This window comes from Coloeus monedula (assembly GCF_965178545.1).
Source record: "Coloeus monedula genome assembly, chromosome: W".
Classification (NCBI taxonomy): domain Eukaryota; kingdom Metazoa; phylum Chordata; class Aves; order Passeriformes; family Corvidae; genus Coloeus; species Coloeus monedula.
In genome coordinates, this window is record NC_138821.1 from 8,442,605 (window position 1) to 8,464,555 (window position 21,951).

Consider the following 21,951-nt stretch of genomic DNA (forward strand, 5'->3'; position numbering starts at 1 on the left):
CAGAGTTCACCCTCCCTTCTCCGGGTCTTATCTGCACAGCTGCACACCCTCAAACTCCCTTCTTGTTCCCAGGCCTGTTTCTCACACAGGGATTTTCTCATGGAGACAATTTCTCACACTAACCTTTGCTTGCAAGCCTATTGCTTGTACAGTTCTTTTATTGATCCCATAATTCTATCAATGATCCATGTCCCTGATCCTTTAACCATTTTGCAACAAATTCCCCCTTTTTCTTTTTGTACAAGCAATACTTGATGGGTCACAGATGTAGTGACTTTGTATATCATCTTCTGCAAACACTGGCATAGGCAAGGTAAACACACTATTATTAATAATATTACTAGTCTTATAGTAATCAAATGCTACACAAATAAAACTAGCTATGGTCCCAAACCTAGTGACTTCAACCATCCTTCCAAGCCGAGAGCATCTTCTTTCTGCAATTGGGTGGTTAATTGATGTAACTCGCTTATCTGCTTGTGAATTAGGACAGAGTGGTTAGAAAGATTTATACAGCACATACCTTAGAACTCTTCACAGCTGTGGCTGTGAGCTAATAGTAGAAAATCAATGGCTACTTAATTTTGTAATATTATATGTCTAACACTAATAACATTTACACTTAACTCATCAAGCATTTGCAAAGTTATATTAAACTTATCCCTCTCCCAGCAAGCAAGTTTATGCAAAATAGTGTGAGCCCTGGCTGCTGAAGCACCAGGTAAAAACATAGATGCTAGCTAAATTGACTGCCTTCATTTGATCTAAATGGGCAGACAGCTGATTGAAAATGTCCACTAATGCTTTTGTCTCAAGACAGTCAAAAACCAATTTTTCACTCAACTTTTGTGTTTGGTGTTATGCCCAAAAATTTATGTAACTCTCCTTTTTAGTTTTGTCTTTGGAGAGGGTTCCCTGACACCCATCACAAGTCACTAGCAACCACCTAGGGCAGCTGTTACATTCACCCCAGAGTCTCGCTATTTCTCCTGCTACGGAGAGTGGCGGATCTGGCAAGTCCTCAGCTCCCTCACTCAGCCACGTCTGCAGCCTCTCCCAAGGCTTCTCGGGACGGAGGTCTCAGAGTTCCAGATGTTGAAATAGTGGCGTCACTTTCTTCAGGAGCTGATGCTGACTGTGCCTTCTTGCTTCGGGGTTTTGTAGTACGGCACCACTTGCTGGGCATCTCTCTGGTTAGTAATGCAGCGATGACTTGTCTCTGTTGTCGCAGGACATTCTGCAGTGTTGCAGTAAAGGCAGCTGTTTGAGATGACTGTTCTGCACAGGTAGCATGTACGAGCATCTTGTTTACACCTGCTCCTTGGGGCAGCATGGCAAGAATTGTCTTAGCTTGCCTATTAGCATTTTTTAATGCAAGTATTTGGAACATTTGCTCTTGGAGCTCTTCAGAGAGCTCAGTTGCATCCTTTAAGGCTGCTGACAAACAGTCAATGCACTGATCATACGGCTCTGACAGCCCCTGTCGGACTGCTGCATACGAGGGAGACTTCTTCTTTTCAGGTACTGACAACAAGACTTTGTGGGCAAAAGTCTGTGACAGCTGATGAATTACTACGGGCATGGTCAGCTGTGTTACTGTCGCCCCGTAAGCCCCGCTCCCAGTTAGCATGTCCCTGATCCTTTAACCATTTTGCAACACATGGTCACCCAAATAATCCACCGAGTGGAAATGTGCTCCCACACACTCTTCCATCCCACCAGGGATGGCTTATGGTTCATTGTATAGACCACACATTTTCAATTGCAGGCAGCACTTGGTCCCTCTGACACACCAAGTCTTCCTCCATGAGCAAAGGAGCTGTTACAATTGTGAACACTACTGTTCCTCAGCAGATTTTTGAGGAACAAAACATTTCTTTCTTGGTCATATTGATTATCACCATAATGCACCAAAGTTGCAAGCTGGGCTTTTAAGATCTATGAACTACCCATACATAATTTAACTCCAGAAACAGACACCATAAAGGAGGCAGAATCAACTTTCAAAAAACTAATTTTAATCAAAACAAAAAAAAAAACCTGTTATCAGTAACAAGTTTATAAAACAGTGATTTAGTTACATAAATAAATTGATATCCTTGTATCAAATCTTAATTAATTTCAACTTCATGAGCATGTTTACATGGGTAATGAAGTACAACCTTTTTACCTATTATAATAAATAAAATGGAGAGCATGAAATAGTTTTTCTAAACAAAAATACCTACAAACATACCTCTAGCATGTTCTCTAATGAAGGGAACGAGAGACACTGGACAACTTTTGCACCAAAACAAAAACTATTTTAAAAAGCACAAAGATACAGAACCATCAGCTAAAGCAAAGACACGATACTGTAATCAAAGTTGGTCTTTAATAATATAATGAACAGTTTGGTAGTTAGATCTCCAGTTTGGTTAATTTAAAGCATTAAGACAAGGCAAGATAGAAGGCTGCTTTAGTTTGAGCAATTCTAGAGAAAATAAAATATATTAGAAAATTGAACGGAAAAGTAGAACAGTCATACCTACACAACTTTCAGTCCTGCACAAAGTCAAAATACCTATGTAGAATATATATTATATATATATATATATATTTGTGCACAAAGGTTAGCTTATTGTTAGCTCACTGCAAAGGCGTAATGTATCACATCAATCATTTTGCATTTTGTGTCAAAAATGATATTTATTTAGGTTCCTAGGCTAGGAGGCACAAACTCCAATTCTGGCATACTGTATTCATAATGCTAAGGCTTGCTGCTCTGGCTGTGTATTTTTTGTTGCCCCTCTTTACTATAGTGCCTGTTACAAGCATGTGTTTATGTGTGTATACATATATATACATGCATACATACATATACATATATATATATATATATATAAAACTTCCCCCAGTAGGTATCATTCCAACCATGAAATCCAAAAGATGGCTCTGAATAGATGCCTAGCATATAGTTCACCACCTGAGCTAACCCTGAAGCAAGGCGCACTTTAGTCCTTCAGATAATTTTTCTTTAAAACCAAGCTACTGCAGCTTCAAGTATTTTGCATTACATAGATTTGATTTTTTTTATAAATTAACGTTAGATTTTTTCAATATTCAGACATATACTATAATATATATACAGTACAATAAATGCTTTCATACTTTAAAAAATTTATTTTGATAAATCCCTGAGAATGTATGTTGACAGTTGCTAAGTTTCCACATGCACAAGCATTGTGTGCCATGCTTCTGGATGAACAGCACTGCAAAGCCACATGGTCAGCCTTTTAACTACTAGTATTTCATTTGTTGGTTTGTTTAAATATGTTGAAATATAACGATGAGTTACAAAGGAGTAAAGCTGAATCCATTCGAGGTACTTATCACAGGATGGAGGTGTTTTGTTTGTTTTTTTAAAGCCATTGCAATATATGTTTTGTTTTTGAGGCTGTGAACATATACAGAAAGAACAGGAGAGTGATGTGGGCTTTTGCCACTTGACAACATATACTCAGTGTAAACCAAACCTTTTTTTAACCTCTCTCTCACACAAAACAGAAAAAAGGAAAAAAATTTAAACACACAAACTTTCACAACATGACAGTTTAGTTTTCAAACTCAGCATAACTATACACATATAATACCAGTGTGGCTTTGTTTCTTTAAGTTCAAAATGATACAAAGGCAGGCTCAAGTAAAAACAAACAACCTCCTCCCTTCACGCATTTTCATCAACCAAACCGCTCACGAACCAACATCATCAGTTTCTTTTTGCCTTTGTAGATTTGTTTTAGGTTATCAATAAACTGTGTAAACTGGATGTGTCCATCATGAGCCATTAAGAAGGTCTCTCGGGCCTTGGTGAGGAACTCTATAAACTCACTGTAGTGTCGTGGGCTGATGTGAGTGAGACGTGAATGAGTTGTATTAATGTAGGCTCCAATCGTGGCATCCAAGAGTTGTCTTAAAGGGGCTTTGTCCAGTGACATGAGCTTACCAGAATTCCTTCTTCCATGGAGTCCCACCATGCCAGGAGTGGTCAAAGTACACCTGCGCAAAATATCTGACAGTACTGTTGCACACTTGACACTTTTGACCACCAGAGGTATTACAGCTGCTAGCTCATTTTTCCCAAGGGAGTGGCTGAGCGCACATGCCCAGAGAACATCATTAATGGCAGGGTGTGTGTCTTGATTGTAACTCAGGTTGAGATGCGTTATGGCCAAAGTGGCCAGCTTATAGGCCCGCATAGGGTAACCACGGTGCTCCATGTATCGTGCTATAGTAAAAAGCTGTGAGTAGCTCATGCTGGTTGTAGCAGCATCTAGAACAATTTGGTAAGCGGTCTCAAAAGCTATGTGATCCTTTTCACATAGAGTCAGTGCAGAGAGGGCACAGTTTTGAGGATCCTTCATGGCACACTGTAGAGCAAGTGTTCTAGCACTGCTGGCCAGCTTCTCCTGCTGATGACAGTCCAGATGCAGATGGACAATGGTGCTGTTGGACATCACTGTTGTAGCAACAATACTAGTGGCTTCTGTTGGAGTGAAAAGTGTAAACCAGTTTTGCATTATACTATCCAGTGCATAAACACCTGGGGAGAGAAAGAAAGGATTAGGCACAACTGACAAAACCTAGCAGATATAGATATTCAGCAAAAGATTATATTCACAGTTCTAAGAGGTTGCCAGTACACTGAAGGAGACCAGCTTCAGCAAGAAAAGCTAAACCAGATAACGTCTGCAAAAGGACATTAAAACAAAGCCTAACTGTGTACACTCTAGCAATCACTGAAATGCAGATAACAAAGCCTGCAAGATAAGCTTTTATCTCCCACTGAGACAACTGAGCTGTTTTACTTGTTATCTAATACAATTTGGATAACAAGTTCTGGCTCATTTGGTCTTATCACTCAAAAGCAGCTCTCACACCAAAGACTTAAAAGGCAATTTTAACTTCTTTTCTTAACATGCATCTCACAGTACAGCACATGCACAAAAGAATATGAAAGCATGCCAAATGTCTCATTTAATAGAACACCATGGCATTTAATACTAAGCACAACTTTAAAAGAAATAAAAAATCCTAACCCCTACCCTCTTCCAACAGGCTTTTCAGATACATCTTGCATCAAATTGATATACACTTGAACATAAAGATTTTTATTAGGGAAATACTCTGAGCAATATCGTAGAAAGGCTTGGGTTGCATTAGTGTTTGGTTTGCTTTGCTTTCCAGTGCAGACGAGAGGCCTGCACAATGTCGTAGCCATGTAACAAAGAAGCATTACACTCTAAGCTTGGATTTACAAAGGGGCTTAAAAAAAATGAAACCAAGAAAACAAACAACAAACAATGAGAACCCCTTCATGAGATCTTGTCTGCCACACAGTGTGATGCAACCTCAGCATTTCATTCACCTGTTTTCCGGTTCATCTTCCCCAAAGCTGACAAGACAGTGCTCTCACCCTTCAGAGCAAGCAATGTTGTAGCATAGTGTAACATCCCATAACCACTACCCTTTTCTCTGCTGCAGCCTCAAACCCAAACCCAGCATGGAGGGAAGAAGGGGAAATCTGGGTTATGGACGTCCCTACCTTGAAGGGGAAAGAAGTTACACTGCATTAATAAACTATTGTCTCACTTGGCCTGTGCCTATTCTATTATATGCTCAAAAAACCCACTCATCACTGACATAATTATTGTCTTCTAAAAAAGGAGTTTTAAAGAGAAACAGAAGGTGGGAGATATTTGCAGAGCCTGAGTGTTGACAAACAAGATCAAGCCCTCTAAGATTAGCTGACAAAAAGGCAGGAGCCCTTGAGAAGCATCTCAGAACATACCTATTTCTGTTGCACATGTTACCAACCACCTCACCATTTCCCGTCGTCGCCAATTCAATGTTGACAGTGTCATCCGCATCACCTATTAAAACAACACAAAAAAAGTACAAATTAATCCTATTGTAAAACCAAGACAATATACCAACAATCAGGGATTTAAGTTACTCAGATACAGCGAGGTTCAAAATGGCAGCCTCTTGCCTTCTCAGCTCTGTTATGTCTTTTTAGCTGATATGTCAAAAGATTTGATAAATACTACTCAGCTGCCTTAGAAGAGCATACAGAGAGTAATTCCAACTGCAGGTCCTTCTAGGCTAGAGGAGAAAATCTGTTTTATTTGGGGAGAAGAAAAAAAACAAACAAAACCCCCACCACCCCACAAAAAAGCCCTCCTGCCTCCAACCAACAACAAAGCCCAACCAATTATCAATTATCCAAATTAAATTATCCTGTGTCTCCTCCCTCTATGTATATAAATCTTTAAAGTGGAAACATGTCAACTCCTGTTGGGCAATCTAACCAATCAAATTTTTCCTCCATATGTATTTTTTGGTCATTGACTTCAACAATACACACAGAGTGTACTGTGATTTGACTGGCTGCTTATGCTGCAAAGATATATATATATATATATATACATACTGTCAGAGACAAATAATTCATGCCTCAAACATTGATATAAAGTTTTGCTTATTATAACAAAAACTGTATAAAGAAGCTACAACCAAAGAAGCCTCCCTGATGATAGCTGACTGAGACTTTGGACTGTAAGTTAAACCACTCAGATTAGAGAAAGGGAAAACCCATTCTTTAATCATCTCAGGCCTAGGAAAAAAAAACAAGGCTGAAAAAGAAGAATGCATCCACAAGAAAGCCAAACACAGCAGAGATTCTTCCCTGGCTGAGTTTGGGGTGGGGGAGACCACAGCCCACAGAAGCCAGGTTGACAGATCCCCCCCCCCCCCCCCCCCGAAATGAGGCGGGAGGGAAGAGGTTCTGGGTGTAACCTCCGGTTAGAGGCAGTGAACACCTATCCTCCCTTACACAAACTGGCCCAGCTGTGGAACCCCCAACCCCACAGGACACATCCACAGGACATTCATGTGAGATGCAGCTGAGGGGGTGTCAGAATCCGTCAAAGACCCCCCAAAGTGCCCCCCAGAGTCATTCCTGAGGCCTCGTACCACAGGACTGCATGTGATGCAACAAACCTGGAGTCTGTTGCAGAAGACAATGGCAAACTCCCCCCCAGGGAGGTGCCTGGGTTTTCCTACCTAGCCTGAGCATATATTAACCGATCATATTCTATGCTTTTTGGGGGGACCTTCACCACCAAGAAGACCAGATGGAGAGGATCAACGGAACATCGTTGGGATCCACGGAGTGGTGATATTTTCCTTATTCTGTCCCTGTAACTCTCTTTCTGTCCCCCCCTCATTTTCTATTTCTTTCTTTCTCTCTCTCTCCTCCTCATATTTGCTATCAAATAAAACCCATACTATTGTCACTGGAATATGGTCTCGTTTGCACCTTAATTCGGGCAGAGGCATTTCTAAGAATTTTAGTAACCGGATCATAACACACACTTCCAGACATATCCCAATATTCTGGGGCATAAGTTATATTCTCCTCTATACTTCCAGTTGAAGGCAGCAACACTGGAAGAAAGAGACAGGCCCAGTATATTAATATGTGGCTGCACAGCTGGTGTCATCACCATAATTTGGGGGTTTTTGATAGTGGAATGGCCTACACAGCACTGAGCATGCTGACATCAGACAGAACTCACCTTTCTCAGCAAGGGAGGAGAGTCTTTGCTCAGGAACTAGTGGGGCTCATTGGCAGGGCTTTAAACTAGATGTAAGGGGGGAGGGGGACAACAGCAGGCTTGTACCTGGGAAGCTGTGGGATAAAAGGCCAAGGTTAGAGGGATGGAGTGCAAGTGAGGGTCCTCTGGCGGTGACTCTGAAATGTGCTGGTCGCACTGGAGCACACTTGCAGTCTTATGGAGATGAGCCAGGGACTCCTGAAGTAACAGAAGCCAACAGGGAAACACCAGGGAAATATCTCAAAGAAATTAAGGGATGTTCCTCCAGGAAGGATATATGGCCAACAGCCCAGCTGAGATGCCTTTACACCAATGCACGCAGCATGGGCAACAAACAGGAGGAGTTGGAAGCCACAGTGCTGCTTGAAAGTTATGACCTTATTGCCATTACTGAAACTTGGTGAGATGAATCCCATGACTGGCGTGCAACTATCTATGGCTACAGGCTGTTCAGAAGAGACAGGGGAGGTAGGAGAGGCGGAGGGGTTGTCCTCTGCATCAAGAGGTGTATTGTGAAGTGTGGGAACAGTGCCAAACACCTGGCATCCTAACCAAGATTAGAACAAGAGAATATTAACCCTAAAGGCTCTGCTAACTTGTGTGTTTGCTGAGGATGCTGTGAAAAAATTGCTTTGGTGGAAGACCACCATATGAGTGTGTAACTTACTGTGATTGAAAACAATCACATGCATGGAATGCTTAAGACATGTTTTGTGTATTACAAAATTAGCAGAGGCCCTGAGGACCAATCAGAAGGCAGTTGTTTATCTGTAACAAAATTTAAATAAAAGGGAGCTCACATGGGAAGGAGACAAGAAGGGAAAAACTACACCTAGACCAGAGCTCAGAACAATTAACACCGCATCAGTGTGTTTTCTTCTCATTGCTGATATATTGATATTGATATTTTGATTTTTTATATTTAGATTATTTCTTACATTTAGATTTTTCTTTGCATTTGATGTCATTACCAACATTTGGTGAGCCACGAGATGCAAACATATCAAAGACGTGATACTGATGACGTGGGAATAGATCACAGATGTGATACCAACATTGGGGAACTTTTCAGTGAACCACAATCCGATGGGGGGTAAGTTGCTAGCACATCATATGAAATTAGGACAGTGGTATTCACTGGACGAAGAACTGTGGGATTGTGCAGTCTAATATCATAGGACGGGGTTTCCCAGGAGCATCGACTCTACTTAAAAGCGTTACAACAGATTGTTGTCAATGCAGAACATAAAATCTCTGACAAGCAATTAGAGCAACTTTTATTACTGGTTAAACAGCACTGTAATTGGTTTCCAAATGAGGGAAGCTTTCATGTTAAGGTATGGGAACGTGGGGGAGCATTTACGAAGATGTAGACTTAGATTCCTGATTTGGTAATAGTAACGTGGAGATTTCTCATGAGTACTTTAGAGCCCCTTCGAGTAGCTGAGGCAGGGGGTGATGAAAAGGATACTGGTAATGAACCTGATGGGGATGTGTTACTGTCAGCTCCTGTTAATCCTGAAAAGGAGCCAGACCTGTATCTTCCCTTAAAACAACGCTTAGCACAACCTTTAGAACCTTCCAACACTCTCCCTCAGGTATTTAGCGAAGAACCATTTGCACCTTATGTATCCCCCCCGCCCCCCTCCACCTGTCTCGGAAAAGGACCCGTCTCTCCCTGGCAATGCTCCACAATCGCAAGCGTTTATGGCACTGGAGCTCTGTAAAAGGGAAGCGTTATTGCAGGTTGATGTAACATCTTTTGCTTTTCTAGGGAAAGACTATTAACGCCAGCCCCATCGCCCCGGGAGCTGCCCGGCGGGTGGGGGCAGCTCCGGCAGCGCCGCCGCTTCCCTGCTCTTTGCGCCTTTGATCGGCGCAGCCGTCGGTGTCCGTCCGACCCCCCTCCCCCCCCACCCCACCCCCCGCAGCCGCAGCAGCACCGTCCAGATCCCCGGCAGGGCACTCAACGGCAGCAGCAGCCTCAGCACGGGCAGGGGGCCTAGTATGGCCTGCCCCCGCCCGCTTCATCCTCACGCCGCTTCACGTAGCCGCAGAACACAGCGGTGGTGCGGGCTCACGGCTCGGCCGCTCAGCACAGCGCTGGCGCATAGCCGTGGGCCGGATCTGCCGCCCGGAGGGCGCGCATTACGCCCCTCAAATCGCCAGGGCTTCCCAGCTCAATCCGTGAATGTTTTTTCAAATAACTTTTTTATCTAATGAAACTGACTTGTATTTTAATTTTTTTTCCGGTTTTCACAAGGGAAAAGCATTGCAGCATAATAAAAAAAGGACAAATAACAATAATAAAAAAATCGGATAATAAAAAAGTTGGGCAGAAGAAACAAATGAAATTACACCTGTGTTGAAAGCAACAGTAAAACTGTCATTAACTTAGGTGAAATTCCCTTGGTAGCAATTCCTGGAAAGCCCATATTTTGTATACTTTGTCTCTTTTCTGAGATTGCAGGTTACAACAATTTTTAACCCACATCTCTGAAAGGAAAACCCACTATATAATTTAAAATTGGAGGACTATCTTCTACAGGAACCACATTATTTTCTGAGGCTGTCCCAGAATTAAAGATTTTTCTTCTGTATGCAGACTGATAACATCATTGGAGTCACAAGCCTACAAATAAGAGGCAAACTTGGCAACATCAAAATTGAAACCATAGGGTAAAATTTATGTTTACTGTACATAGCCCAGTTGTTCAAAGAGCTGAGCATGTTGGCACCAGTCCAGCAAAGTACTTAGAGGATGGCTGGGTCTCCTGAGGTGCCAACAGATCACCCCAGTTGATTACATAGATCAGTGGCCTTGAAAGGTGTCCTGGTTTTCCTTCTTTCCCTGGGCATACATTTTAGAGGTTCCTTCAAGGGGATTGGACATGTCATCTTCCATCATTTCTGGCAGTTTGGCTACAGGCAACTGGAGCTGCTTCCTTTCTGAGTCTTGCACTCCTTCAATTCATGCACTCATGCTGCCAGAGCAGAAGTGGGTTGTCTATCCCACCTCCTCATGTTTTCCCCACTATCACACAGGAAAAACCATAGCTCATCTCGTGGGATGTACCTTCTCTTTCTAGATGGGGGACATCTGTGTCTGGTAACAGAATCTCTGATTTGTACCGCCAAGATTTGGAGAAGGCCCTCTTTAATCTCCTTCTTGAGTTCCTGGTGATTCTTCTCTATCTTATCTTCCACTTTCTGCAGACGTGTTTCCACAGCTGTGATTCTTGCATGTGTTGAGCCATGCATGGCATCTGCATATACTCGGAGCTTCATCGCCATATCCCACACGGTCTCATTCCCACCGTCATCTGGTTTCATCATTGCTAAAGCAGAAGCATATTCTTGTGGCCCAAGTCATATGAGCTTTTGCCACATCACTGCATCAACTCTGACCCTGTCTAGACTCCTCAATCTTGGGTCATCTGTGTAGACAATCTCTACCACCGCTAGTTCTCTCAGGCATTGGATCCCTTGTTCTATGGTCTTCCACGGGGTTTGCTGCATATAGAAATCATCTCTGCACAGGTATCTATCCCTTGCGCCACTCAAGAGCCGTGTTCAGAGACTGACAGAGTCAGCCCTCCTCATTATCACTTGGTCGATAGCCAGATCAAGTGACAGGGATCCCAAATGCCTTGCTTCAGCACCATCCAGCATTGTATCATCACCTGCAGCGTCCCAAAGATGGACCATCCAACTTATTATGGATTCATCAGACCGTTGGGTGTAGTCCTTTCTTAGGCTAGGAAGGTCCTTTATAGACATGGACTCAGTAATGATTTCTGGGCCTGAGTCACTTTCTGGCTTTGAGATTCCTTCCCCCACATCATCATCATCTTTCACTGGACAATCGGTTTTGGTTGTGTGCTTTTTTCTCATGGTAGGAGCAACTGTTAATGGCTTAGGCTTGCTGTCTGGTTTGGCTGCAGCCTGAGTGACTGGGGTGTCTGCTGATTTATCTTCCTGCCCCTCCGCCTTTTATCTGCTGCCCTACAGTACCTAGCAGTGTACGATAAGCATATGCCAAGGCCCAGCATATTGCAATGAGCTTTTTCTCATTAGAATTGTCATTGTATTTCTCTTTCAGATATTTCCCCTCTTCAGCTGGGTTCGGAATTTGTTCAGGGGGAAAGTTCCAGGCTATCGGGTTAGAGAATTCCTTCAGGGTTTGGCCCATATCCCATTCCCCACACCACTCAGGATTTTCCACATCTGGGTCAGGTGTCTCATCAGTCACCCTAGAAATCTCAGCCCTGATTCTAGACAAGCTGCAGACCATATAGAAGAAGTTTACCAGATAAAACACCAGGAAGGTGGTCTGTAGATACAAAAATGCTGCTAGCAAGGATTTTCTTGCTATTTTCTAAGTCCATGAGAGACTTTTTTCTCTCACAGAAGAGGTAGCAGAGTTATGTAAACAACTAAACCACCTGCAGCCTTGAGAATTCTTGTTTATGGTACAGGAGAAAAATATTTTGACAATGGATGTTTTAGGATTTTAGCCAATCACCCCCAAGGGGTGGCTGATCCTTGTCCAATTAGACTATGAAGAAAAAAGTCTATAAAAGAGTTTGTAAAATAATTAAAGAAATCAATCTTGCTGCACAATTCCTGCCTCCTGGATCTTCTCTCCTCCTCCTCCCTATGACTGTGGGACACGGTGATATACCCTAGGGCCCAGGCCTGCGGCACTATTCGGTGCTGCCCAACGTGATCTGAAAGCTGCGAAGTGTCCTGCTGCTGCGAGCCAAGCTGAATTTCTCTAGAAGTACGCTGTTCCCCTTCCCCCCCCAGGACCGGGAGGCCAGACGTGACTGAGAAATGGCGAACAGCGGCTCACAAACTGATGCTGTGGTAATGGTCTGGAAAGGTATGTTTAGCATATTGCACACCTCCATTTCTGAAAACTCAGTTCGGGAATTATTAGATTGGGCTACATTAAAAGGGATTTCCATGGACAGAGAGACTTCCCTGGACTTTGCCTTATGGCAGGAACTTGGCTGTGCTGTCCGGCATGAACTCCCGTTTGGGGACCCAGCAGTGTTAGAATTATACAAAACCTGGTGTTTGTTATTTATTCTGCTGACCAACCTCGACTGTGGCAGCAGAGCTGGCTTGCCTATTTCGGTGATGAGTGACGGAGGAATGTCCGAGGGGGATCCTGCTGACCGGGCTCCAGGGGCAAGTGATGGTGAATCCAAAAAAACACCCTCAGCTCCACAGGAAGAGCCTGCGCCACCTCACCCTGCACAATCGCAGGACTCCGCGGCCCCCAGGAACCCCGCGCCAGCAGAGGCAGGGGTGTCGGGGCAGCGGGAGGGCGCGCAGCGCGCCTTGCTGCTTGGCTCGGCGGCGGCCACGGCTTATCCAGGGCCATGAATTAGCAGCTTAGCGAATTGGACCATGGCGGCTCCTAGCCTATTTGCCTATGCACCAACAGAGCCAGAACCGCCCGGACATCCCTTCTTGGCCAGAGCAGCTCCAGGCGTGCCTGCACCAAGACTGCCTGGGTGTGGTCCGCTGCCCTCCTTGACGCTGGACGGTTCTGCACCGCTGCAGAACCGAGCCATCGACCTTTTAATACAGCATCTGCCTTTGCTGACAGAGTTACTGAACATATCACGGAAGCTGGAGGTACTGCTCAGCTTGCAAAAGCAGCTGTTGGAGATGCCAGAGGCACCCTGCCGCAAGGGGTGCACCAGGCCGGCGCCGCCCGCGGGAGACGAGGCTCCAAACCAGGAAGTGGCTCAGCCAGCGGCGAACGTAGAAGTAGCGCTGCCGCGGAAGAACCAGGAAGCGGCCACGGCTGCAGAGCAGCGGCTGGGGGCGGCGGCGCTGAACGCGGGCAGGAAGCGAGAAACAGCAGCAGTTTCGGCAGCAGCGCCGGGCACTGGCGTGGTGCAAGAGATGAGCGCGGCGCCGGGCAGGGCGGCAGCGCGGGGCCCAGCGACGGCGCCGAACGCTGCTGCGGAGCAAGAGACGAGCACAGCGCCCGGCACAGCTGTAGCCCCAGAGACGGCTGCAGCAGCTCCAGTACCAGTTCGGTCGGGAATAGCCGAGGTGGCATCCCGAAAAGAAGCTGCTATTCAAACTGCAGCGCAGCCAGCTGTAGTCTGTGCTGTCTGTTCTGCCTCTAGCCAACCTAGCCAAAGTGCCCCTCTCCGTCCACCTCTGTTCGCTCCCAGCACCTCAGAGTTGCCTTTGCCTGATGACTCATTGTCAGGCAGTGAAGCAGATGAGGTTCTTGCCCCGGGGCGTAAAGCTGCCGTAGCCACGCGGTGAAGAAAAAGGCTGCTCCGGTCTCGCCCCTGGACCTTTCAGGAGTGCACGGTAACAGTGCGCCGACCCACTACAATCGCTTCTTAGAGTCAGTTAAGATGTGAGCGTTGGAGGAGGGTGACTGGAGGTTATTGGAAACACTTGGAATGCCAAATAGATTTGAGGATTCTGGGGGTAATCGGGAAGCTGTTACACTCCATCCACAGGCTGTGCCAGAAATTCAGGATGGTAGTGACTCCCCAAAAGGGGAGATCCAAGCTTTCCCAGTGTATAAGGCTCTCCCAGATTCAGGGGAGCATGACAAGCATGAGGTGATTGCTTGGAAGGTTGCACTGGATTTGCAATCCAAGGTGGCACAACATGGGCTAGGTTCTGCTGAGGTTATGCAGATAATAAGGGTGATAAATACAGATTTGCTTTCTCCATTTGATATTAGACATTTAGGTCAAATTCTATTTCAACCTATACAATTTACAGTTTTTGAGAAAACCTGGAGAAAGCTGGCCGACAAGGCTGCATTAGAGAAGATGCAGCTCCCAGCTGCCAATCCTAGACGTGCAGTGGGAACAGATGCTTTGATGGGGACTGGTCCCTTCTCTGATCCCAGCCTACAGGGTACTTTGTCCGCTAGCATCCGGCAGCAAGCTCAACAGGTCGGCATGGCTGCCCTGTTAAAAACCATAGAGTTGTCTGTGCCTAGAAAGCAATATACTGAAATAGTTCAAGGAAAATAAGTCATTCCTCTCTTTTATAGAGAAAGTCGCTGCTTCTCTCGAGAAGCAGGTTGAGGATGACAGGTTAAGACAGATGTTGTTAAGGCAGTTAGTGAGAGATAACGCAAACAAGGAGTGCAGAAAAATCATAGATGCCTTGCCAGGGAATCCTGAGGTAACAGACATGGTCGAAGCCTGCGCTAAGGTGGGATCTGGGAACCAGAAAAGGTCTGCTTTGGCTGCGTTCCTGCAGCCTGTTCACACATCTTCTGATAGTGAACCAAAGCAACCAAAACAGGCGAAAAAACGGAAGCAGCCTAAGCCAAGCGAAAAAGAGAACACAGCAATGCCCCAGTGCAAGAGGTGTGGCAGGCCAGGGCATTGCTCAGACTCTTGTAGATCCCAGACTCATGCTGATGGTCGGCCTTTGTCGGGAAACTTCCGCCGGGATGCAAGGAGGGGGAATTGCTCTCCAATGCAGTCGCTCCCCCAGAGGGTGGCACAGGCGTACTCAGCCACCCTAGAGACAGCACCCAGGGATCAGACAGTTTTGACGTCCACACCGCAGCCACAGTCATCTTAGACTCTAGCAGTACTTATAAGGTTCCCTTGGAGGCATATGGACCCTTAGCCCAGGGATCCAGTGTGATGCTGGTGGGAAAACCTGACGTTACCCATCAAGGAATCTTAGTGCACTCAGGAGTTATTGACGCTGACTTTAAAGGTCAGATTCATGCTATGGTCTCCACACAAAAACCCCCTGTCACTATTCCTGAAAAGACCTGCCAAATTTTTACTGGGGGTCACTGTGCGTAAGGGCACACAGTATCCTACACTGCCTTTGCGGTGGTTGACTAACACACCAATCCGAGTCAGGCTCTGCTCAGTTAGTTGAATTAAGGGCTGTTACCATGGCTTTTCAACGATTGTCACAGGAACCTTTGAATTTGGTTACTGAAGCCGACTAGCAAAAGCTTTGTATACAACTAATCACCTTACAGTACCACAAAATTCAAATAATCCTGTTATTCTGAATCATTTTCTCTCATTGCAGTCTTCAGGTGAGACACAACTGGCCCAGGCAAGTCTGGGTACGGAATTTACTCACTAACCAGTGGGAAGGCCCTCATGAGCTTATCCTTTGGGGTTGTGGGTATGCTTGCATTTCCACAGATACTGGAGTATGGTGGCTACCTTCAAAATGCGTTCGCCCTGACCTACGGCACCAGAGGCAGAACAGGCAACCTCCAAATGATGACCAGAATGCCAAGCATCCAAATGGCGACCAGAATGTAGATCATCAGCCTAATGACTCTTCTGATGATGACCAGGATGTCAACCATCAGGCGGATGGTCCTTCCACAAGCAGAGACTGAACTTTAAATTTCTTGCTATGGAGTCAGATAGTTAAAGACTTAAGGACATATTTAGAATTAATAACTGATGTAAATTTCTATTTAGGATTAATAGTAGAGTTTTTATCTTATCAAACAAAAAGGGGATCTGTAGATACAAAAATGCTGCTAGCAAGGATTTTCTTGCTATTTTCTAAGTCCGTGAGAGACTTTTGTCTCTCACAGAAGAGGTAGCAGAGTTATGTAAACAACTAAACCACCTGCAGCCTTGAGAATTCTTGTTTATGGTACAGGAGAAAAATATTTTGACAATGGATGTTTTAGGATTTTAGCCAATCACCCCCAAGGGGTGGCTGATCCTTGTCCAATTAGACTATGAAGAAAAAAGTTTATAAAAGAGTTTGTGAAATAATTAAAGAAATCAATCTTGCTGCACAATTCCTGCCTCCTGGATCTTCTCTCCTCCTCCTCCCTACAGCTGCGGGACACGGTGATATACCCTAGGGCCTAGACCTGTGGCAATAGTGGTCTCTTTAACATCCTGGGGAAACTGAACATTCTCAAAACATAACGTATCAAAGGGGAGGGAGATGAAAGGCTGGGAAACCCTGTCCCCTCCTCCTCTAACAAACTGGATGCTATTACTAATAAACTCCCAAAACAGGCTACTGAAACTAGGACTGGGGTTAGGACAGAGAAACCGCATATCATACACACTTTGAACAGCTGCCTGTACCTCTGTTAACTTCTTATAAATCATTTTCATTGAGCACAGCAAAATAAAAATCCCGATTCGTGCCCCGGTTCTGTAAAAATTATGTATCAGGGACAAAATCAGAGCTATTTGTGGATAGCCAAACTGGCCTAGGGACCAGAAAGGCATTAGTACCTCAAACCAGAAAGATAGTATGAACTCTACCAACATGGTGACTACTTTACCCCAACACAGAATAAGTAAATTCAAACCAAAATGTAATTAGCACAGGTTTTTTCACTTTCCTCCAGACCACGCGCTGGGTGCCACTAATTATTTGGCCTGGTTTGAGACAAATTTGGAGGAACGTCCAAATTTGAATGTCCTCTGATAAAAGGCAGGTTACAGCCACCCCTCCCCCACCAGGTTTGGGGAAAAAAAATTTTCCTCAGAGGAAAGTGAAGGAAAAACAACCCTATTTATTTAACAAACACATGGGAAAAGAATAATAATGCTAAATAATAAAACCTCTCACTGTGGAGAGAAACCTGGTAAGATTTTAGAGTCCTTTCTTTGGGTGTGGTCTCTCTCTCTCCTCTGGAGCTGGGTTCAACGTAGGCCCCTCCAGGCCTTGGTGGAAAGCTCTCCCAGTGAGTTCTGGTGTTCTCAACAGTTCCAGAAGAGAAGAAGAAGAAGCTGAAGTCCCAGGGAAAAAAAAACTTTCTTGCCTCAGCTCGCAGACTATCTGAAAACCAAAGGAGTTTAACTCTCCGTCTCTCTCCTGAGAAAAAGGAGCCGAGAGCTGGGAAAAAGCAGGAAGGTGCTTTCCTCCGCTCTGTAGCAGCCAGGAACGCAGGGGAGTGTATATCTGTGTCCTTGAACACAAAACTGCTCAGTTTTCTTTTCTCCCTTTCTCTCGGACCCAGCTTAAAGACACAGAAAGGCACAGGATTCATGTCTGGCATAGGGAAGACAATAGGGAATACAGTATCATACAGTCACCCCAGGACAAAAGGGGATAAGCTCATTAAGGCAAACCAACTAGTACAAGAATAATCACGGACAGGACACATAGTTCCTTTTTCTAGTCCCTGGAATACACCTATTTTTGTGATCCCAAAGACATCAGGAAAATGGTATTTATTGCATGATTTACAACCTATCAATGCAGTCATAAAACCCATGGGTGCCCTGCAATCAGGTACCCCAAACCCTACTTTACTGCCCAGGGATTGGAACTTGATTCTTATTGATTTAAAAGCCTGCTTTTTTACTATCCTTCTGCACACTGAGGATCAGGAGCATTTTGCTTTTTCTGTCCCTTCAGTTAATAATGCTGAACCCATGCGTCAATATCATTGGACAGTGCTTCCTCAGGGGATGATAAATAGCCCTACTATTTGTCAAATTTTGGTGTCCAATGCCCTGGTGCCTGTGCAGGCTCGATATTCTCAGAGCATCATTTATTATTATATGGATGATATTCTAGTTTGTGCACAGGATGATTCATATTTGCAAGATACTATTTGGTATCTCATTCTTAATCTTACTCAGCATGGGCTACAAATTGCCCCTGAAAAAATTCAGAGAATCCCCCCTTGGCAGTATTTAGGATGGATACTGACTGAATGAAATGTGAAACCACAGCAATTAACTTTAAAGCCTGATGTCAAAACATTGAATGATTTACAAAAGCTACTGAGAGCAATTAACTGGGTACGATCCATGCTAGGTTTAGCCACTCATCAATTAAAACATTTCTTTGCTCAGTTGAAAGGAGACCCTGATTTATCTTCTCCATGAACATTATCTTAAGAAGCTATTCGAGAATTAGATATAATTAGCTCACAAATCTCCACTGCAAAAGCAGACAGAATTGTTTCAGCTTTACCAGTTCTCTTGTTTTTATTCCCTACTGCACCGTATCCCACAGCTTTAATAGGGCAATTGTAGGGAGACAGGATGATCTACTTAGAATGAATTTTTTTACCAAATACACCTAGGAAAACAATCACTACCCTGATAGAGCTCTATGCGTCTTTAATTAAGAAGGGCAAAACCCACATCATACAATTGACAGGATATGATCTGGAGGTTATTAATTTACCACTGTCTGTTGGCAACTATGAGTATTTGTGTCCTGGGTTGCAGTGTATTCTATTACCATCCCCATCAGCCGTTGAAATCAGGTGGGGCAGTGTTTCCTTGCCTCCTCCCCCCAGGCTATCTTGCTGTTAATGGCCCATCATTGTCCTGCCGCCTGACTCAGAGATAACTCCCTCTGGACTATCATCTGTTAATGAGCCCAATCAACACCTGGCCTTATGACTCATTACCCCATTGTGAGATGCTCCACCCAGAGGGAGGAACCAAGCATCCCAGCGTGGATATAAGCTGAGGTTGAAAACCAGAGGGGGGACCTTTCCACTGGATTTCCAGAGGACAGGAGTTACACAGCCACCACTGGACCTTCTGAGGAAGAGCAGACCCTCTTTTCTACAGGATCACCGCTTCAGAGGACTGCAGCCATAATTCTAGCAGACTGCTACCACCACCCTGCCTAACAGGGACTCAGGTTGTATCTTGACTCTGTCAGTTTGAACCAGTGTTTTCTTTTAGTTGTTTTTTCTTTCCTTTTCTTTAAACTTCCCCATTAAATTGTTATTCTGACTTGGTGCCTCCCACTGGTTTGTTTTCAAACTAGTACAATTTGTTACAAAATTCAGATATTTTTCATATAGCATTGGCAGGTTTTGTAGGACAGATTTCTTTCTCTTTGCCTTCAGACAAACAGTTGCAAAATGTTGTTCACTTGCCTTTAACACTACAAACTATTGTGTGCCATAACCCTATTCCTGGTGAACGTAATGTTTTTATGGATGGATCAGGAAACACAGGAAAGGCAGTCGTTACATGGCAAGATGGTCACGAATGGAAATATGCAATAAATCAAACAGGTGGTTCCACTCAATAGGTTGAACTACATGCAGCGGTGTTAGCTTGAATGATTTTTTAAACAAGAAGCAGTCAATATAATTAGTGATTCTGAATATGTTGTTAATGTCACAATGAGAATACATGGTGCTTTTATAAAGGAAATTAGCCATAAGATATTGTTTGAGCTTTGTTCAATTGAAGTCACTAATTGAGAACCAAAACCAACCTCTTTTTATTATTCATATACAGAGTCACACAAATTTACCTGGTCCTATAGCAGAGGGGAATGCCAAGGTGGAAAGCTTAACTGCAGCAACATTACAATTCAATTATGCCCACTTATCTCATTCATTTTTTCACCAGAATGCAGCAAGGCTGAGTAAACAGTTTCACATCCCTTTGTTTGAGGCAAGAGATACTGTGTGTGCTTGCCCAGACTGTCAGAGATTGCCTTCACATCCTCCTGCTCAGGAAGTTAATCCCCAAGGCCTACAGCCTAGTGAGTTATGGCAAACTGATGTTACTCACATACATTCTTTTGGTTGTTTGAGGTTTGTTCATGTTACCATTGATACATTTTCTAGCCTAATATGTGCTTCTGCTCACACAGGGGAAAAAGGTAAAGATATCCTTAGACATTGGACACATTGCTTTGCTATTATGGGCCTGCCAAAGACTCTAAAAACTGACAATGTCCCAGGTTATACCTCTAAAAATACTCAATAATTCCTTCACCAATGGGGTGTGAAAACTGTTACAGTGATCCCATATAATCCCCAGGACCAAGACATGATAGAACGATGTCATTTGACCCTCAAGCGCATGTTATTAAAACAAAAAGGGGGGAATATGGATCCTCAAGAATAATTAGATAATGCAATATTTACACTAAATTTTTTGAATGCAGATCAGCAATCTTGTTCCCTGGCAGAGTGACACTGCTCTGAAGGTTTGTGTGCGCAGAACCAATTTCCAAAAGTTTTACATAACGCTCCACAATTGGGTGTGCAATGGCAAGGCCCAGATGATTTACTAACCCGGGGCGGGGGGGGGGGGAGGCATGCATGTGTTCTATTGCCAACAGGCCCGAAGTGGTTATCTGCTCATCTGGTAAAACCATACCATGAGCTGGAAAAACCAGTCCAACAACCCGATACCCCAGCTGAAGAGAATCTCAATACCTAAGAAGAGGCGCTGCATGACACCAGCCAGCAGCAAGCGGATGAACCCAGAGATAACATGGGGGATGCTGAAGACCCTGCAGCAAAGAGCAGAAATCCTGATGCATGGTATAGGAGTGGCACGAACCCTGGAGAACACCTTCCTGGCCTACCTAGCAATCGTAGCTAGCAACAGTACTGTAAGAAGTTTATTCAGTTTTCTTTTTATCATGCCTTTGGTGACTGCAGAACAGGTATATTGGGTTCATGTTGTTGGTCCTCCCATTTCCTATCAGATAGCTAATAGCTTTTATTATCTCTGCCATAATAATAGCAGCTACGGCTGCTATCACAACAACAGCGCTTACAAAAGCTGTGCAAACTGCTCATGCTGTTGCTGATGTGTTAGGTAATTTTAAGGCAAAAATGGCCATGCAAACAAGTATTGATCAACAAATATTAGCTAGATTAGATGCATTAGAAGCAGCACTAGTGTGGTTAGGAGATCAACAAGAAGCTTTAAGCAGTCGCCTGAAACTTTGCTACGATTAGGAACATCAGGATCAGGGGTTGCGTGTTACTCCCAGATGTGCTAAGGCCTAAGCAGCAGGCCCCAGCCAGAGTTGACTTACAAGAGGAATCCTGAGCACTATGTGACTGACACCATCAGTATGATTTAGCTAAAAATAGATGACAAAGACGCTTATGCTAGCTGTTTGATGCTGAACCAGCTGCTTTAGAAACTTTCACATAACCTTGTGTGTAGGTACAAAAATGCTGTTAGTGAGGATCTTCTTGTTATTTTCTAACTCCGTGAGAGATTTTTCTCTCTCACAGAAGAGGTAGCAGGGAATGTAAACAACCAAGCCACCTGCAACCTTGGAAAGTCTTGTTTATGGTATAGTAGAAAATATTTTGATAATGGATGTTTTAGGATTTTGGCCAATCACCCCCAAGGGGTGGCTGGTCCTTTGTCCAATTAGACTATGAAGAAAAAAGTCTATAAAAGAGTTTGTAAAATAATTAAATAAATCAATCTTGCTGCACAATTCCTGCCTGTTGGATCTTCTCCTCCTCCTCCTCCCTATGGCTGCGGGACACGGTGATATACCGTAGGAACCAGGCCTGCGGTAATACTTG

The 21,951-nt window shown here is 44.2% G+C and overlaps 1 protein-coding gene across 1 annotated transcript in view; it reads right to left on the bottom strand.

Moving 5' to 3' along the window:
• Positions 1-3,584: 3,584 nt before the first annotated feature.
• LOC309584608 (zinc finger SWIM domain-containing protein 6-like) overlaps positions 3,585-21,951 on the bottom strand; it is a 427,911-nt gene continuing 409,544 nt past the window's right edge. The window contains exons 13-14 of the mRNA XM_082300715.1: positions 5,831-5,912; positions 3,585-4,582 (exon numbers count right to left, since the gene is read on the bottom strand). Of these exons, the coding sequence (XP_082156841.1) occupies positions 3,720-4,582; positions 5,831-5,912 (945 nt within the window). The 3' untranslated portion in view covers positions 3,585-3,719. The remainder of the gene's footprint in view (positions 4,583-5,830; positions 5,913-21,951) is intronic.